The sequence below is a fragment of the Erythrolamprus reginae genome, chromosome 1 (genome assembly GCF_031021105.1).
Source record: "Erythrolamprus reginae isolate rEryReg1 chromosome 1, rEryReg1.hap1, whole genome shotgun sequence".
NCBI classification, from domain to species: domain Eukaryota; kingdom Metazoa; phylum Chordata; class Lepidosauria; order Squamata; family Dipsadidae; genus Erythrolamprus; species Erythrolamprus reginae.
Genome location: NC_091950.1, coordinates 323,832,368 through 323,852,416, shown reverse-complemented (window position 1 = coordinate 323,852,416; position 20,049 = coordinate 323,832,368). Strand labels below are relative to the sequence as shown.

The 20,049-nt window shown below is 40.1% G+C and overlaps 1 protein-coding gene across 1 annotated transcript in view; it reads left to right on the top strand.

Moving 5' to 3' along the window:
- The window catches only part of CNKSR3 (CNKSR family member 3), a 108,598-nt gene that overhangs the window by 22,608 nt on the left and 65,941 nt on the right, over positions 1 to 20,049 (top strand). Inside the window, exon 2 of the mRNA XM_070733739.1 lies at positions 18,269 to 18,432. Within this exon, the coding sequence (XP_070589840.1) occupies positions 18,269 to 18,432 (164 nt within the window). The remainder of the gene's footprint in view (positions 1 to 18,268; positions 18,433 to 20,049) is intronic.

The window sequence follows — 20,049 nt, the reverse complement described above, 5'->3', positions numbered from 1 at the left end:
TTTTTTGTAGTCAATCATGTTTAAATGAATGTATTTGGGAGACATTTGTGTGTTTACACACTTGGCCAAATAAAGGATTAAGATTATGGTTCAATATATTGTGAAAAATCCAGAAAAAAAGCTATGTTAAGAATGTACCATTAGTTGGGCAATGTATATCTGCTTACTACAATCCAGCAGATTCAGATGTATTAGGTCTGTAATTATCAGAATTTGCTGGCTGAGAAATCTATGGGTTAATTCCCAACACATGAAAGAAAGTATAGATATCTGTCAAACTATTGTAGTGTATTGATAAAGTACTGTGGCTCAGTATAGCTTTATGGGCAATAGCTATCCTTCACGAGGGAAATTAAGCAAAATCCTTAGAATATGACCCCATTCGCTTGGGACATGTCTGTACCCTGAGAGAATATTAAGTGGTTGTCATACTTACTATTTTGGCTCCAGTTTTGCAAATATAGGGTTGTCATGTTGAAACTAACCATATGTTGAAATCACAGATTGCTGCCAGCTGGCTATCTATATTTTCCTTGGATCTTTATTGTAAGATTTGAGATTTATTAGTGAAGGACTGCAGTACATGTCTTTCAACCATTTTAATTCAGTTTGATGGAAGAGCAATGGGATTTGTTTGTTGGTTTGTTTTTGTTTTTATTTTTTCCCCTCCAAAAGATAAGAAAAATTTGCTGGAATTTTCATGAGTGAAGTGGAAGGCTCTTGGCTTAGTTATATAAGGTGGGCATAATATAGGTGAATGCCATTTATTAAATAATCCTTTCACACAGTTTAATTAAATTGTAAGGAACGCCTAATGAGGAAATTTCATATGTAGGTCTTTCTTCATTGAGGAAGTATGCAGCTACCAATAACATCAGAGGGATGGAAAGATTTGAGACAGACAACAGCAGAACCTATCCCTGATCATCTCTGTCAGTTTATAGTAATCGGGGACAGTTAGAAATGTCTTACATTCCAAATCAGCCTGAGATGAAGAAAAATAAAATCTCTCTTGTCAGTGGAGAAAACATTCCCCGCATACGGGGTGGCAAAAAACCTCGCCGGAACGCATCCGCACAGGCCTCGTTGTGTGAGATTTTGCTATCTGCACAAGTGCGGGAAGCAAAATTGCTCTCAATCCCGCATTTGCGCTCCAGAGCTGCGGAGCTACGCGCAATAAGCCATTCCAGCAGCAGCCCACCTCTGCCTGTGAGGTGAGTTGGGCTAAGACAGAATGGCCTAAGACAGTGATGGCGAACCTATGGCACGGGTGCCATAGGTGGCATGCAGAGCTATATTTGCTGGCACGCGAGCCATTGCCCTAGCTCAGCTTCAACTTCAGATCGTGCAGAATGCAGCTGCGAGAGCAATCATGGGCTTCCCCAAATATGCCCATGTCTCCCCAACACTCCACAGTCTGCATTGGTTGCCGATCAGTTTCTGGTCACAATTCAAAGTGTTGGTTATGACCTATAAAGCCCTTCATGGCACCGGACCAGATTATCTCAGGGACCGCCTTCTGCTGCATGAATCCCAGCGACCAGTTAGGTCCCACAGAGTTGGCCTTCTCCAGGTCCCGTCAACTAAACAATGTCGTTTGGCGGGACCCTGGGGAAGAGCCTTCTTTGTGGTGGCCCCAGCCCTCTGGAACCAACTCCCCCCAGAGATTAGAATTGCCCCCACCCTCCTTGCCTTTCGTAAGCTTCTTAAAACCCCCCTCTGCCGTCAGGCATGGGGGAATTGAGATTCTTTCCACCTTAGGTCTTTACAATTTATGCATGGTATGTTTTGTATGTATGTTTGGTTTTATAATAAGGGTTTTTAATTGTTTTACTATTGGAGTGTCACATGATGTTTTATCACTGTTGTTAGCCGCCCCGAGTCGACGGAGAGGGGCGGCATACAAATCCAATAAATAGATAGATAGATAGATAGATAGATAGATAGATAGATAGATAGATAAAAATAAAACTAAACTAAACTAAACTAAACTAAACTAAACTAAACTAAACTAAACTAAACTAAACTAAACTAAAATAAAATAAAATAAAATAAAATAAAATAAAATAAAATAAAATAAAAGTGTGTGCCGACCAACTGATTTTTGGCTTGCAGAGAGGCTCTTGTGATGTTTTTTGCTTCCATAGAGCTTTTGCGGAGATGTGGTAGGGCGTTTTACCCTCCTCCAGCTCCAGGGAAGCTTTTTGAGCCTGGGGAGGGTGAAACACAAGCCTACTGGGGCCACCAGAAGTTGGAAAACAGGCCATTTACGACCTCCAGAGGGCCTCCGAGGGGGCAGGGGAAGCTATTTTTGCTCTCCCCAAGGACTGAATTATGGGTGTGGGCACTCGTGCATGTGTGATAACACGCACACATGCTCTTTTGGCACCTGAGGAAAAAAAGGTTTGCCATCACTGGCTTAAGATCAACTTGCCAGTTTGCATGGCAAACGCGGGACTTGAACTCATTCTCCTGTTTTCTAGCCTAATTTCTTCACCATTAATTGGCAGGCAGCTGTAGACCTGAATGAGGGTGACATCCTTAGAGAGCTTGACTCAGTGCTGTCATGAAAACTCTGTGTAAGTGGGAACCTTTGTCATTGTTTGTTACCTCCTTTGCCAAGAGGGTGTTGTGAGTAGAACAAGTTGAGGCATGCCTAAAGAATGTAAATTAGAAACAAATCTGTCATCAGTAGCAGACAGTTTATAAGAGACAGAAGTATATAGGGGGAAAATAAGCAATGGGGTTGGATCAGCTTCATCAGAAATATTTTAAGAGGAAATGGAACATTTCCCTCAAGTCATATGGTCACCTGCTTTAATCCCACTGAGTATCATATGATCTTTGAATGTACATAAACATGAGTTCCGTTCTATCTAAAAAGTTGTATAGAATGGAGTTTGACATCCCTCCTCTGGAAGAAGAATTGCAGCTTCACATTATGTTTAGTAGAAAAACCTGACTTCACTCCATTCAGTTCATCAAATGCAGCCTGCACTACTTCTCAGGAAAAGTTGCTTTATTGTAGTATTGTACACACCCCATCTTACCCATAGCAAACACTCAGCAATTATTCAATGCAGGCAAAGGTATTCTTGCACCAATCATCAAATCTTCAACTTTATATCTCCAAGCTATTTTCATTGAAGTAGTCAAAAAACCCAACAGCTTTCTCTCTTATTTAGTAAGCTTCAAACATTCATTCTTATTAATAAATTCTTGAATCTGTCAACAGTCAAAACTAAATGCGTCACATCAATGTGAAAAATTAGTATTATTTCATTGTGGGCTGCATCAGGGTTGTGTTTGACCCAGGGGGTGGGGTTGGCATGTCTGGGGTGGGTCTGACCAGCTTGACGTCACTCATATTGGGAGCACCTCTGATGGACCCAGTGCTCTGCCAGTGAAAATGGCCTCCTGAGCTCTGTTTTTGGCTGCGATGGCTTCCTGCAACGCTCCACCAATGAAAATGGAGCTTGGGAGGGTTGCATGCAGCCATCCAGAGCTCCATTGTTGCTAGCAGAAGCACCCTGGGCCCTGTTTGTAGGGCAGTCCCGTGGGCCAGATCTAAGCACCTTGGGGGCCATATGCAGCCCACGGGCCTTGATTTTGATCCGCCTGATTTTGATTCCAGAGTCTGAAGTCAGAATTTTTTTCCTGACGTGGAGTTGAAAAAGCAAGGGTGCAAATAAATAAAACTCTAGCCAGTGTGGCCAGTAATAATAAATTCTGGGAATTGTCATACAGCAACATCTGTAAGTTGCTGCTCTTCTCTCTGCTATCCAGAATAAAATAAATACTGATTGAAGGGAGTAGGGTGACAGTGGGATAATAAAATAGGAGGCTTATATGCCACGTGGGACACTAAAGAACTAAATGATAGTTTTCAAGTATGGTCAGTTTGTAGTCCTCCAGATGTTGACTTATTTTAACTACCAAAACTCTGGCTTATTAGGTATGATGAGGACTATTCTGAAACATCTAGAGGCCCATGCAGTGTTTACACTTAATTCAAAGTTAGAGCATGGAAGGGGAAAATAGATTTACTTTCCACAAATGGTATTTCTAAATTAGTATATGCAAAGTAATTATCTTGTGGGTTTAGTTCTAAGTTTTTGGCAATCTGAGCAAATACTTGTGGAATGCACAATGATTTCCAAGTTCTCAAATTAATCTGCTTGGAAATTTAATAATAATAATAATAATAATAATAATAATAATAATAATAATAATAATAATAATAATTTATTAGATTTGTATGCCACCCCTCTCCGAAGACTCTATAATAATAATAATAATAATAATAATAATAATAATAATAATAATAATAAAAATTATTATTTATTATTATTATTATTATTATTATTATTATTATTATTATTATTATTAAACTTATATGCAGCCCCTCTCCGGATTATAACTAATCTGACAAGCTTTTCTTTAAAAAAAATTACTAGGCTTTAAGGCAGGCATGGAGGTTTGCTTCGTTCTTTTCTGCAGCAACTTCTGGCAACTTCCCATCCAACCAAGGTTCTGTGAATGTCCTAATGTGGAAAGAGGAACTTACATTCTTGTTATGCAAATTGTGTAAGAAGGCAGGTGATGTTGCCACAACATGGTGAAAGGCATTATTTATTAGCATGAAGCACCATTCCAAATGGGAATCACCTTGCGTAGGCTAAATGGCAGTCCCGACTATTTGCATCTCTTTGATCCCTCTCCTCCTTTTCATGACTTTGAATCAGTATTGACTCCTAGAACTGCCTGGAGGAATCTACTTTTGTGGCATGATTCTGGAACTAGTTTAGAAACATAGAAACAGAAGTCTGAAGGCAGAAAAAGACCTCATGGTCCATCTAGTCTGCCCTTATACTATTTTCTGTATTTTATCTTAGGATGGGTATATGTTTATCCCAGGCATGTTTAAATTCAGTTACTGTGGATTTACCAACCACGTCTGCTGGAAGTTTGTTCCAGGGATCTACTACTCTTTCAGTAAAATAATATTTTCTCATGTTGCTTTTGATCTTTCCCCCAACTAACTTTAGATTGTGTCCCCTTGTTCTTGTGTTCACTTTCCTATTAAAAACATTGCCATTGCTTTCTTCCTAGGACTCAAAGACCTTGGGTAGACTCTAAGTTACTCAGCTGGCTTTGTGTCCAAGGTAGGACTAGAACTCCCAATCTCCTGGTTTCTAGGTGCCTTTAACTTCTAAACCGAACTGGCTCATTTTCACACACATAATATGGCTAACAGGTGCTCTGAAGTATGGCCCTATCCTTGATTCCCTCCCTTCCACCCATCAGTTGCTTCCAAAGATATACAAATCTTGCATTGTTAAGATGGCCATTGACTTATTTAGGCAGGTTTGGTAGAAACATGGTGGGAAGCTAGCTGTACTCTCCTGCAGGTTTTTAGCCAAGCAGAAATTGTGCTTGCATAAAATTCATGAGAAGAATGTTAACTCCCCATAATAAGTCCCATATCTGGCACACCAAGTCTTTTATTTACCACTCATTCACTTCCCACAACTTTCTTGAGAACCTAATGATTTATACGTGCATTAATGGAGCTTGCACTTAAATTGCTTCAGTGAGCAATTTAACAGACCATGTTGTAGTTCATCCAGTAATTCTTTTTGCAGGAAATAAGAATGGGGTTGAAATTGATTAAAATGTCTGTTGTAGCTTAGGAAAACTAGGTTGACTGGGATGAAATATTGCATTAAGCATCCAGTTTTAACTATGATTGATGGACCTATGATTTGTGGCCTGGTATGTATGTGGCCTGGCATCTCACACTGTGGCCTGGTATATATGTGGCCTGGCATCTCACACTAAGACAGAACTGTAATTTCTGGCTAAGAATGAATTTAATTCACGCATGTAAGTTTTGGCCTCAGCATGGTGGTAAAGTGGTAATATTGAAGGATTCAGAGCTTGGAAATGCTCATTATAGGTAGTTCTTGGTTTATAACCACAACTGAGTCCAGAATTGCTGTTGATAAGCAAGACAATTGTTAAGTGAAACATAGAAACATAGAAGACTGACGGCAGAAAAAGACCTCATGATCCATCTAGTCTGCCCTTATACTATTTTCTGTATTTTATCTTAGGATGGATATATGTTTATCCCAGGCATGTTTAAATTCAGTTACTGTGGATTTATCAACCACGTCTACTGGAAGTTTGTTCCAAGGATCTACTACTCTTTCAGTAAAATAATATTTTCTCATGTTGCTTTTGATCTTTCCCCCAACTAACTTCAGATTGTGTCCCCTTGTTCTTGTGTTCACTTTCCTATTAAACTTCCCTTCTGGACCTTATTTAACCCTTTAACATATTTAAATGTTTCGATCATGTCCCCCCTTTTCCTTCTGTCCTCCAGACTATACAAATTGAGTTCATTAAGTCTTTCCTGATACGTTTTATGCTTAAGACCTTCCACCATTCTTGTAGCCCGTCTTTGGACCCGTTCAATTTTGTCAATATCTTTTTGTAGGTGAGGTCTCCAGAACTGAACACAGTATTCCAAATGTGGTCTCACCAGCACTCTATATCATACACTATTTTATGACCATTTTGCCACAGTTCTTAAGGGAATCATGCAGTTATTAAGCGAATCTGGCCTCCCCCATTGGCTTGTCAAAACCAACTGGGACTATTAGAAATAGTGATCACAAGATCCTGGGATGCTTCAACCGTCATCTGTATGAGTCAGTAGCCAAGTGCCTGAATTTTCATTGTGTGACCACAGGAAGGCTGCAAGGATAAGTATGAAATATCAGTCATAAGTCACTTTTTTCACTGTTGTTACTTCGAATGGTAAAAAAAATGAATGATTATAAGTCAAAGGCTGCCTGCACTAGTGTATTCTGTGGTTTTCATTTCCAAAAGGAGCTTTGGATCATAAAAGGCTGCGGAGTCTCTAAATCACCTTGAAAGACCCCTTGGGAAAAGATGGAATTTTGCTTTACCTTGTTTCCCCCCAAAATAAGACAACCCCTGATCATAGGCCCAATGGAGCTTTTGAGTGCATGGCAATGATAAGGCCAAGCACTTATTTCAGGGTTCACAAAAAACATAAGACAGGATCTTATTTTGGGGGAAACATGGTACTATAGACTGGTGTTATTCACAGACCTACTTATTGCATCTATTTTGGATGGTGTTTTTTTCCCCCTCCTCTTTGATTTCAAGATCATTCCATGCAAATGTGCACTTCCTATGGTGCTCTTCTGACTTGTTTATCGACATTACCACAGTTTCTGTGGCCACTCATACATAGGTGCATAATCTCTGCAACCACATCACATTGGGAAAGCAGACATTATGGCGATTTGAACAAGTCTTCTGTTGCAATATTCCAAACCCTTGCCACGCTGCAGGAGGAGATATCCCACACCAGCCCAGGTGTTTCCTCATGTCAAGTGACATTGCAACATAGCTTCCTGATTTCATTATGGGAATAAGTGCCAACCTGTTAATTATTAGAGTTCAGCCAAAGAAGTCCTTCCGATTCATAAACAAGTCTTGCAACATCCACTTTCAATGGCAGGCCATATGTGTATCTTGAAAGATAGGGTGTGATCGTTCAACTTTAAGCAGGATATGTTTGGTGATACCCAACACTCATACAAGTGAAGTACAAATAGCAGTTTGTGATACGATAAACAAATCTCTCCTGTTGCTGCTAAACATTAAAATAAACTTGGGCTTGACCAGTGAAAACATAGAACATTTGTTGACTTAGCAGATGTTTGGTTGGAATGCTATAAATAAAAGTCTAGTTGGAAAGGTTGAACCTGGTCTTCCTGATAGGCACTTATGAAACTCAAATGTTTCATAGACAACTCTGGAAATAAACAAAGCGTGTTTTTTTTAAAGAGTGACTGACTGTTTGGTTTTTATCTTTTTTCAAAATCTGGTAGTTCCTTAAAATAGTTGTCAACAAAACAAGATTAAATTACTTGGCATTATTTCCTAAATGTTGTATTCCACATCAAAGAAATTTTGTTTTTAAAGTCATATTGTTTTCTTAATTTTCAAACAGATTCTTTTTTTATTCCGTTGCAGCAAAAATGAGCCACAAAATACCTTATGGTGTGTTAAAATATGTCATTTTTTAAAAAAATGACATAAGCCTTCATGGATTAATCTGTTTGTACTTCTGTATTTGGATTTAAACAAAAAAACCACATGGATATGGAAATGTACACTGAAAAAATGCAGTGTGGCCATTTCAGTATGTTTACTTTTCTGTTTCTGTATGCAGCATTTCAGATTCTTGACCCATAGACTAGTTCAAAGTATAATAGATCTAAAATCTCCTAGAATCTAAATATTGAATATTGGTTTCCACATTTCAGACTGGGTGGGACTGGTTTATTTTGTGGGACAGATGGTGGTAATGTAAACAGCAGAGGTGGGAATGCTTTGGTTTTTTAAAAAAATAGTTAACTTCCTCTTTGGTCACCCCAGCTGAGTAATAACTCAAACCACATTAATGTTTATAAACAAAAGTATACTGGAGGAGCTTTCAAATCCTGAACAATCTTTAGGAGTGTTGGTTTGATTTGAAGAAGGGAGGTTCCTGAAATCCTGCTACGTGCAAACATTGAATTGGTACCACCAGGACATTTACATTTTCTTTTTCTAGAACATTTAAATATACTTGCCAATTAAAATGATGTGCTGAATGGAGCTTAGGGACTAGAGGTAAAATCCTCAACTTACAACAGTTCATTCAGTGACCATTCAAAGGTACAATAGCACTGGAAAAAATCATGAATGACTATTTTTCACACTTCCAACTGTCACAGCATCCCCATGGTCACATGATCAAAATTCAGATGCTTGGCAACTGACTCATATTTATGATGCTTGCAGTGTTCCGGGGTCACCTTTTGTAGCCTGCCAATAAGCAAAGTCAATGGGGAAGCCAGATTTTACTTACTTAATAACTGCAATGATTCACTTACAACAGTGGCCAGAAACATTGTAAAGTACAAAACTCACTTAACAACTATTTTGCCTAGCAACAGAAACTTGGGGCTCAGTTGTAGTCATACATTGAGGACTACTTTATTTATTTATTTATTTATTTTTTTATTTATTTATTTATTTATTCATTCATTCTTTGAAGAATTGTGAGGTAAAATCATGAGGCCTTCGGAGTAGGAAGGCATACAAATCTAATTATTAATAATAATAATAATAATTATTATTAATTAGATTTGTATGCCGCCTTAATCTTAATAATAATAATAATAATAATAATAATAGTTGTTGTTATTGTTATTATTATTATTAAAAAAACACACTGGTACACAGTGCCAAAGGATCTCAGCGGACATTTCAAAACCATCGGAATTGACAAAATCTCCATCTGTCAATTGCAAAAGGCCGCTTTACTGGGATCGGCAAACATAATTCGCCACTACATCACGCAGTCCTAGGTGCTTGGGAAGCGCCCGACTGGTGATGAAATAAGAAATCCAGCATAGTGATCTCATTTGCTGTGTTGTATTGACATAATAATAATAATAATAATAATAATAATAATAATAATAACAATAACAACAACAACAACAATAACAACAACAACAACACAACACTTAATGATTGTCATAGGGATCAAATAAGCAATGAGGAAACAATCACTATTAATAAAAATCTTAAGGAATCAAGCAACAAGTTACAGTCATACAGTCATAAGTTGGAGGAAATGGGTGATAGGAATGATGAGAAAAAACTAGTAGTAATAGTAGTGCAGACTTAGTAAATAGTTTGACAGTGTTCAGGGAATTATTTGTTTAGCAAAGTGATGGCGTTCGGGAAAAAATTGTTCTTGTGTCTAGTTGTTTTGGTGTGCAGTGCTCTGTAGTGACATTTTGAGAGTAGAGGTTGAAACAGTTTATGTCCAGGATGCGAGGAGTCATGCATTATACAAGTCCTCAATAGAAGGCAGATTGGCAGTAATTGTTTTTTACTGCATTTCTGATTATCCTCTGAAGTCTGTGTCGGTCTTGTTGGGTTGCAGATACTGCTAGCTGATTTAGTTTAGTTAAAAGAATGTCTGGTATGATGGTGTTGAATGCTGAACTAAAATCTACAAAAAGAACCCTCGCGTAGGTCTTTGGAGATTCAAGATGTTGTAGCATGTAATGCAGAGCCATATTAATGGCATCATCTGTCGATCTATTTGCTTGGTATGCAAATTGCAGGGGGTTGAACAGTGGATCCGTGATGGTTTTCAAGTGGGACATCACTAACCTTTCAAAAGTTTTCATAACTACAGATGTTAGAGCAACTGATCTGTAGTCATTCAGTTCCTTGATGGAGGGTTGCTTCGGCACTGGGATGATAGTAGAGTGTTTGAAGCAGGAAGGAACATAGCATATCTCTAGTGATTTGAAGATTTGGGTGAAGATGGCCAAATTGTCAGTACAGACTTAACCAAGGAGGCGTTATCTTGTCTGGGCCTGGTGCTTTTCCAGGCTTCTGTCTGTGAAATAGATCTTGCACTTCCTTTTTTGTGATCACTGGGGTTGTAAACCCAATAGGATGGATTCAGTTGTAGAAGATTTGGCTGTTATTGGTGTGTCTGGGATGGAGGTTGTGGAGATAGGTGGCTGTACTTTCTTTTCAAACCTGCAGTAGAACATATTCAGGTCATCTGCCAGTTGCTGATTTCCTTCAGCTTGGGAAGGTGGTTTGCTGTACCCGCTGAAGTTTTTGAGAGTTTTCCACATGTTTGCTGGTTCATTTGTTGAGAATTGATTCTTTAGATTTTCAGAGTAGTTTCTTTTTGCTGCTGTGATCTCCCTTGTTAATACATTTCTGGCTTGATTGTACAGCAATCAGGCCAGAAATTATTGTACTGTACAGTACTTGTATCACTGTTTAGAATAGAAAGCCAGTATCAATATAATGTGTGAGGCTTTTTAAGTGCTTGGCTGTGCAATGGACAATTTAATGGTCTGGATCAGTGGTTTTCAACCTGGGGGTTGGACAGCCGTTTCACAGGGGTCGCCTAAGACCAGGTTGACTCAGCCTTCCATCCTTCTGCGGTGGGTAAAATGAGGTCTCAAATTGTTGTGGGCAATATGCTGACTCTGTAAACCACTTAGAGAGGGCTGAAAAGCACCTTAAAGCAGTACAGTACTATTGCTGTTGTTATTACAATTTGTCAACGAGAGGTTCTTTTACCGCCTTTTGTTGAGAATGCTACATTATATGGCATTGAGTAAAGGAATTCTCTTTCTTTGGAGATTGGTGCCAATGTGGCTGTTCACTCAAGCATTTACCATATTTTTTTGGAGTATAAGACACACCTGTCCCCCATTAAAAGAATACATTGAATACAGCCATTTTTGCTGTCCTGAAGCCCTGAGTCTCCTTTTTGCGAATGTTTGGTATGTTGTGTTGTACTGTTGAGCCATTGTGGTTTGTAAGTTATGGCTTAGTTTTACCTGCTAGCTTATACAGTACTTGCTTTGGCTGATTTTATTGAGTCTTCAGATTCTTCTAGTACTTCAAATATTTCAACGAATATCTTTCTTTTCACTGCAAAACGCAAAAGGTAAAATTAAACAACATTTTCTCCTGAATGATACAGAATGAGGAATTTCAAGTATTTCTCTCCCTCCCCCCCTCCCCCGAAATAAAATTGGCTATTCTCCTTTTTCAAGAAATCCTGAAAGAATGCAAACTGCCAGTTTGGCATCTTTTTCTGACAAGGCAACTTTTAGCTTTAAATGGGTGTCATATTTTAGCAATACCCATCCAGATGGTTTTGGGGTGGCACAAACACTGCCCAAACTTGCTTCTCTGGGCAGGTGTTTCTTTAGTTCAGCTGATACTGCATCTGATAGTTGCAAGCCACCAGCCTTTGTGTATGATTTTGTTGAAACTTGAAACACCAGATGTCTGCAAAAAAAGGGTGAATGTGCTTTTGTTTCCTTTTTGTTTGTTCAATTCCAGCTCGTGTGGCACCTGAAAGATTATGTGTTGGTCAAATATGGTAGGTTGGATTAGGAACTATTCCCAATCTTACAGTTACTACAGAAGTGTACTTATTAAGTAACCAGGAGTCAAAATCACAAACAGGCCTTATTCAGTTCCCCATTCTGTCCCTTGTTACTCTGGGATCATATTGCAGGTCCTACAAATGGTGCTGAATTACATCTCGTAGCAGCCTTAATATTAACATCAATTATTGTCATATTATAAATGTCTTATTATAATAAGGAATGGTAAGACTTCTAGCAACATCCTTGCCTTTCGCAAACTCCTTAAAACCCACCTCTGTCGTCAGGCATGGGGGAATTGAAATTTTCCCTTCCCCCCTAGGCTTATAGAATTTATTCATGGTATGCTTGTATGTGTGATTGGTTCTTTAAATTGGGGTTTTAAAGATTATTTATAATATTACATTTGTTTACATTGTGTTTTTTATTGTTGTTAGCCGCCCCGAGTCTTTGGAGAGGGGCGGCATACAAATCAAATCAAATCAAATCAAATCAAATCAATAAACAAACAAACCATCTGGATGGCTGTGACCATTCAAAGTTGCAATGGCACTGGGAGGAAAAACTTATGACCATTTTTCGCACTTATGACCATTGCAGCATCGCTCTGTATGGTCATGTGGTTTAGATGCTTGACAGCTAGTTCATATTTATGACATTTGCAGTGTCCTACATCATGTGATCCCCATAACCGTCCCGCAACCCACTGAGAAAAGGCCTTCAGGTAAAATCAACACCACTTCTGACAAGCAAAGTCAATGGGTAAGCCAGGTCCACTTAATAACTATTACTAATTTAGAAACTGCAGTGGTTCACTTAATAAATGTGGCAAGGAAAGTTATAAAAATGGGGCAAAACTCACTCAACAACTTTCTCACTTAGCAACATAAACTTTGGGCTCAATTGCCTTCATAGGTTGATGGCTACCTGTAATTTCTCTTTTGTTTATTCCTAGAATTGATGTATACTTAGTTCTTTTTGAAGAAAATGCCTCAGTTCTGCTTTAATCCTCATTGGATTTCCAAATAAATATATGTACATCAGGCTCATTGCTTCTTGGTCAAAAATAAGACCAATGCCCGCTTCTGCTGCACAGTGCTTGTACTTGCGAATAGCTATAATATTAGTAACAACAACCAGTTTGCCTCTGTGTAAATTGTTGATTTAGGAAACACATTTTTTTTTCTGCTTTGGAATAATCAAATGGGATTCCCCCCCCTTCAGTCATTTGACAGTATAATTTACGTGACCTAGCTAATCTGGCATTGTTGAATGATAATTTCCCTTCAGAGAAGGGAGTTGCACATGAAAACTACTAGAATTTATGAAACATCAGCCTTCTCTCTTTTAAAATTAGTCTGCTATTACCAGTCTCTTCCAGTTTCGTTGGCAAGAAAGCTTAGATGACATGTTCAGCTGTTACTCATTGAGATGACTAGCATGCTGGATCAGCAGTGGTTTCATGTCCTGTCCCTTTAATTCTGTTATGTTAGTGTAGTCTGGTTCAGTCATAGAAATTACTCAGAAGTTAGAATTCCATTCGGGTTACCCAGTGCTTTCAACTGTGTCATTCAGACATAGCAAGCTATGTTTTGAATGCCATAGTCTTTGGCTTAGCATGATTTACGGACTCAGCCAGTGAAATAAATCATGATTAGCAAAGCTTCCTGAGTCAGCACAGTGTTTAAACCCTGTTGGTTTATCAATGCTATATATGTACTGGACCATCACAACAATGATGTGTAAGTGGTGAGCAAAAAAGTGTGGTTGGCATGGTCTTGAATGCGCATGGATTCATTCTGCAAGAAGGAGTAGGCTAAAGGATTTGCTATAAAATTAACCATACATCACTTTTAATTTTTCCTGTTGGAAATATAGTGGTACCTCTACCCAAGAAAGCCTCTACTTAAGAACTTTTGTAGATAAGAACTATGGATGTTCAAGATTTTTTTTGCCTCTTCTTAAGAACCATTTTCTACTTAAGAACACGAGCCTGGAAAAATTTCCCAGGAAATTTGAGAGTGGTACGAAGGCCCGGCCAGTTTTCTGCCACCCCCCCTTTAATCCCAGCCATCTTGGGCTTTTCTGGGCTGCCAGAGGAGCCTTTCGGTGACGCTTAAGGAGGCTTTGGCAGTCCAGAGCGAACGAAGCATTTTTCTTTCTCTGGCCACTTAGAGAGGGAATAAACCACTTTGCTGTGGTGACTCCCTCGCACTGCCTCCCATACACCTGGTGCGAGGTTGCCTCCCAGAGCGTCTGGGTGCTTTGCCCCAGCCGGATCAATTCGGCTTCAGCCAAACCGAGGAGTCACCACAGTGAAGGAAAGGTCCCGGCTACAAAGTGAGCGAGCAAGAGGAGAGGGGAGACTTTCAGCATGGGAAGGAAGAGGAAGTGGGTAGCAGCCGCCGCCGCCGCCACCGCCTTTTGGTCAAAGGAGCGGGAGGTTTCCCCCTCTCGCCCGCCTGGGTTTCTCTGTCTGGCACAGTGTATGGGAGGCAGCCTTGCGCCAAGTGTATGGGAGGTGCGTGCTCCTTCTCGCCGCCTCAGAGACCCTCTTTTTTTTTAAGCCTTAAAGTTTTGGGGGTTTTTTTATTCCTCACCTCACCTTCTTCCTTTGGCAGCGACTGTCCTCCTCCTCCTCCTCTTCTTCCTCCTCCCACCTAAATTCTGAAATTTTATTTCTTTCCTAATGGGTTTGCATGCATTATTCGCCTTTTACATTGATTCCTATGGGAAAAAATGCTTCTATTTACAAACTTTTCTACTTAAGAACCTGGTCACAGAACGAATTAAGTTCTTAAGTAGAGGTACCACTGCACTTGGTTTTTACTGAACTAAACTGTTGAAAGATTCTTTGTTAGGTGGCCTATTTTGATTATCTGATTGTTGCCCTGGAAAAGAATTTTATCCAGACAAAGAAGCTTTTAGCACACTGAACTAATGGATTAATAAGAGTTGCATTGTTTTCTTTGGCATTCCAGAGTTTCATTTTATCCCATTACTTCGTTATCTGTAGGGTGCCAAATGAAATAAGGCACAAACTCCGGCACTTTTGAAGACTGATAACTAAAGCAAAGTTTTATGTAACTATTCAGGGTTCACACAATTTGACCTTGTGCCCTCCAGAGCAGAAGTAATAAATTGGGTGGCAATGGTTGCCAAAATTATGTTCAACCAATGTTCATTATAGAGAATTTTATATAAGATTTGTATGTGTGTATGTATTGTTTGTGTGTGTGTGCACATGTACACATACATGTGTGTAGAATCAATTTATTGTATTTTTCAGAGTATAAGATGCACCTTCCCCCCCAAAATGAGGGTGAAAATCTGGGTGCATCTTATACTCCAAAGGTAGCCCTGCCCCACATGCTCCCTGCATTGCATTTTTGGGTGGTTGCAGGCAGCGGGGATCCTCACTTTCACATGGAGCCTGGTTCCTGAAGCGTCCCAGAAAAGTTCATTGAAAGCCGGGCTAATCCTGATGCTGGTAGGCAGAGGCAGAATTCTTTTTTTCTTGTTTTCCTCCCCCCAAATTAAGGTGCGTCTTATATTCCAGTGCGTCTTATACTCTCAAAAATATGGTATAGTTAATCAAAAACACAAACTGCCTCAATAGTTGGAATAGCCTATTAACTGGCTGGCAGGATGGATGGATGAAGAACTTTACTCCATGGGTAGAAGACATATCAGGGCTGCAGATAGTGTCTGAATACCTTTTTTGGTTTTCTCCAGGGCTTTACCAACCCTAGCTGTAAAATATAACAGTACAATTTTGTGACAGTAAATCCATGAAAGTTGTTGTTGTTGTTGTTATTATTATTATTATTATTATTATTTATTGGATTTGTATGCCGCCCTTCTCCGCAGACTCGGGGCGGCTAACAACAGTGGTAAAACAACATGAACAATCCAATTAATAAAAACAACTAAAAAACCCTTATTATGAAAAAAAACCCCAAACATACACACAAACATACCATGCATAACTTGTAATAGCCTAGGGGGAAAGGATAACTTAACTCGCCCATGCCTGGTGACAAAGGTGGGTCTTGAGTAATTTGCGAAAGACAAGGAGGGTGGGGGCCGTTCTAATCTCTGGGGGGAGTTGATTCCAGAGGGCCGGGGCCGCCACAGAGAAGGCTCTTCCCCTGGGGCCCGCCAAACGACATTGTTCGGTCGACAGGACCCAGAGAAGGCCAACTCTGTGGGACCTTATCGGCCGCTGGGATTTGTGCGGTAGAAGGCGGTTCCGGATATATTCTGGCCCAATGCCATGTAGAGCTTTAAAGGTCATTACCAATACTTGCCATATAAGTGCTAAAAAAAATCATTTTAAAAACCTCCTTTTTGAACCCCGTGGGGGAATTAAAAAATAATGCAAAGACCAAATCGTTTCCATATTACTTTCTGGTTATGTATCCTATTGTGTTCGGTGCTATCCTCCTGCAACCATCAGGTAGAATCTGCCAGTTTCACAGGCAATATTCAGAAGCAATCCAGGTCCCTAACTTAAATCTTCCTGTTTAGTATTAACATACTTAATTTGGGGGAAAGAATAGTGTGGCCACCTGGCCCCTTGGATGACTAGAAAACCTGGATGTTCTATTCTTATCTTGGCATTGTTGATATTAAAAATTCAGTCTATAACAACAGCAGTGATGAAGGTAGTTTCTTGCCAATTTTGGAAATTGGAAATTAAGTGTTGCTCTTTCCCTATCATTATTTTCTATACTGTTACATCACTAAAACTAGTAGCAGACAGACCAGTCCTCATGTCATAATCTGTGCAATTTGATTGTAATACGAGTAGTCCTCAATTTATGATCACAATTGAGCTCCCCATTTATATTGCTGAGCACGACAGCTGTTAAATGAGTTTTGCTGCATTGTATGACCTTTCTTCCCATAGATTTTAAAGAAATTGCTGCAAGTGTTAAGTCAGTAACGCAGTTGTTAAGTGAATCTGGCTTCCCCATCCCCAATGCCACCCCCCAATTGGACCTGAATTTGAGTTGCTGCTGTTCTTGCTGCTGCCCTGCAGGCTGCGGCCGGGCCCCTGCAGGTCCAGCTCATCTGCAGGCAGTGTGCACTGACCGTGGCCAGACTGGCCAAACTGCATCTCTCGGGGCTGTTCTCTATGTGTTTCCGGTGTCTCGCTACTGGGCCCTTGGGAAGAGTAAGTGGGGCTTGCGGGAGGAAAGGAGTGCAGGCAAGGGTCCTGCGAGGCTCCCCTCCCCAGGAAGAGTCCAGCTCAGTCGCCGTACTGTCCGAGAGAGTAGCTTCCTGGGCATGCCGGCAGGCACTCTGGTCAGTCAGTGCTCAGGTGGGGGGACTGTGGGAAGATTGGAACAGAGAGGAGCGTGGGGGGAGGAAGGGGAGGCCTCCAATGACTGTCATAGAGCAGGAAGTGCAGTTGCAGAGCAGCCGCTGCCGTTGCTGGGGTTTGGAAACCGCAGAGCTGGAGTTTGGGGGAGAGAGAAAGAAAGACTTTGTGCGCTTCCCGCTCTATGGTGACAGCTGAAGCTGGAACTGGAGCTAAACAGACCGGCTGAGAGATACCAGAAAATTGCCAAACTCCAGTAGGATGTGTGTATCATGGCCCGGCCTGCCTCCTACACCCCAAAAATAATAAGACAACCCCCCAATAATAAGGCCAAGGCCATATTTCGGTGTTTGTGTGTCAAAAATATAAGATAAGTTCTTATTTTGGGGAAAACACGGTAAATACATGCCACTTGCCAAGTGTTTGAATTTTGATCATGTGCCCATGAGGATGCTGTGTAAAAAAAAATTGTGTGAATTTTTTTTCAGTGCCATTTTAATTTTGAACGGTCACTAAATGAATGGTTGTAAGTTGAAGACAACCTGCATATGAAAGTAATGGAGGTAGATGTAGAAGTGATGTAAAATTGAAACAAAGGAAAGGTGCAGGGCTATATGAATATGGATCACTTAGAGAAATATCCAACAATGTTGTCCCAAGTAAACATTTCCCCCCCAAAATGACATTTGTATTAAAAAATACTGTGTTTCTCTAATTTCATTATTTTTTTTGCCTGTCCTGTTTTCATTTTTAAAGTGTTTTTAATTTGATACAAGAGGTTAATGGAATATTTTATTTAGGCAATATTAACCAGGGTAAGAGTGGTGTGGATATTTAACGTGCATGATTTTAAATGAAAACTAAATAAAGAAATACAATTACATCAGCTCCGTTTTTGTTTTTGATGTAGGTCTGGATGATTGTCTTCAGCAGTATGTCCAAAAGTTTGAACGAGAGAAGATAAATGGTGCTCAGCTGTTACAGATTTCCCACCAGGATCTTGAAGAACTGGGGGTCACCCGGATCGGACACCAAGAACTTGTTTTAGAGGCCGTGGATCTCCTCTGTGCACTGGTAAGTTGATAAAATCAATGTTGAGTTGCATTGTTGACCTTGTCATCCTTTCTTATTTTTCTTAGCTTGAATAATATTTGTCAAAAGAGAGATACTGATTGCCTTGAGAAATCTTGAGCAACTTGGTGAAATCCTTTCTCAATGCAATCAGTATCTCATTTTTTACACGTAGACCGATACTACGGTTGCAAGTGGATTAACTGGATGGAGAAGTTGTTATACATGCATTGTCCAGTCATTTTGATTTATCATTTTCATATATATTGCCTCATGAATGCAATTCAATTAAAGGACAGTTCGATTCGAAAAAGTCAATTCAAAAAGATTCCCATTCAATTAAAAGACAACGACGATGGAAAATCTTGAGTTTTTCTAGGGGATGCATAGCAAGATGGGCTTCTATGTATTACCTCTCTAGCATTTTTCAGCTGGCCTGTTGGTTAGGAATAATGGGGATTGTGATTTGGTCATGCCTTGTCTGTCATAACTTTTTCTTTTTAAATTTTTTATTTTTTTTATTGAAACAAATAAAAAAATATAAAAACGAAAAGGAGATGTGTAAAAACAAAAACATTAAAAAACAATCCAGTAACATCACTATACATTACAAACATACAGAAGGCGGTTACGTAACCAGCCATTATCTTCATATTTTAGATTTCAGACAATCCAAAAAGAAGAAAATACAGTGATACCTTGTCTTATAAACTTAATTGGTTCCGGGACGAGTTCTTAAGGTGAAAAGTTTGTAAGAGGAAACAATGTTTCCCATAGAAATTAATGGAAAAGTGATTAATGCGTGCAAGCCCAAAATTCACCCCTTTTGCCAGCCGAAGCGCCCTTTTTTGCACTGCTGGGATTCCCATGAGGCTCCCCTCCATGGGAAACCCTACCTCTGGACTTCTGTGTTTTTGCGATGCTGCAGGGGAATCCCAGCAGCGGAATCCCAGCATCGCAAAAACGAGTGCTTCGCTGGCAATGGAAGTCTGGAGGTGGGGTTTCCCAGCGAAGGGAGCATCAGTGAAATCGCAGCATTGCAAAAACACCAGTCCTCGAATCCCCACCTCCGTACCTCTGTGTTTTTGCGATGCTGCGATTTCACTGAGGCTCCCTTCGCTGGGAAACCCCACCTCCAGACTTCCGTTGCCACCGAAGCGCTTGTTTTTGCGCTGCTGGATTCCCCTGCTGGGATTCCCCTGCAGCATCACAAAAACATGGAGCCTCAGGGAATCCCAGCAGCGCAAAAACGGGTGCTTTGCTGGCAACAGAAGTCCGGAGGCGGGGCATCCCAGCGGCGGCGGTGGGTTTGTAAGGTGAAAATAGTTTGTAAGAAGAGGCAAAAAAATCTTAAACCCCGGGTTTGTATCTTGAAAAGTTTGTATGACGAGGCGTTTGTAAGACGAGGTATCACTGTACATCTATCTATGCTTCTCTGTCTGATAGCAATAGTAGCAAATGTTTACATCGAGTTTGTTAATCATGTGGGAGGTGGCGCTCAGTGGTGGGATTCAGCCAGTTTGCACCATCGAACCACCTGTTAAATTAAAACACCACTACCTACCACCCGACTATCAAAGTGGATCCTGGGCGCTGCGCTGAAGAAACAGGCAATGGAGC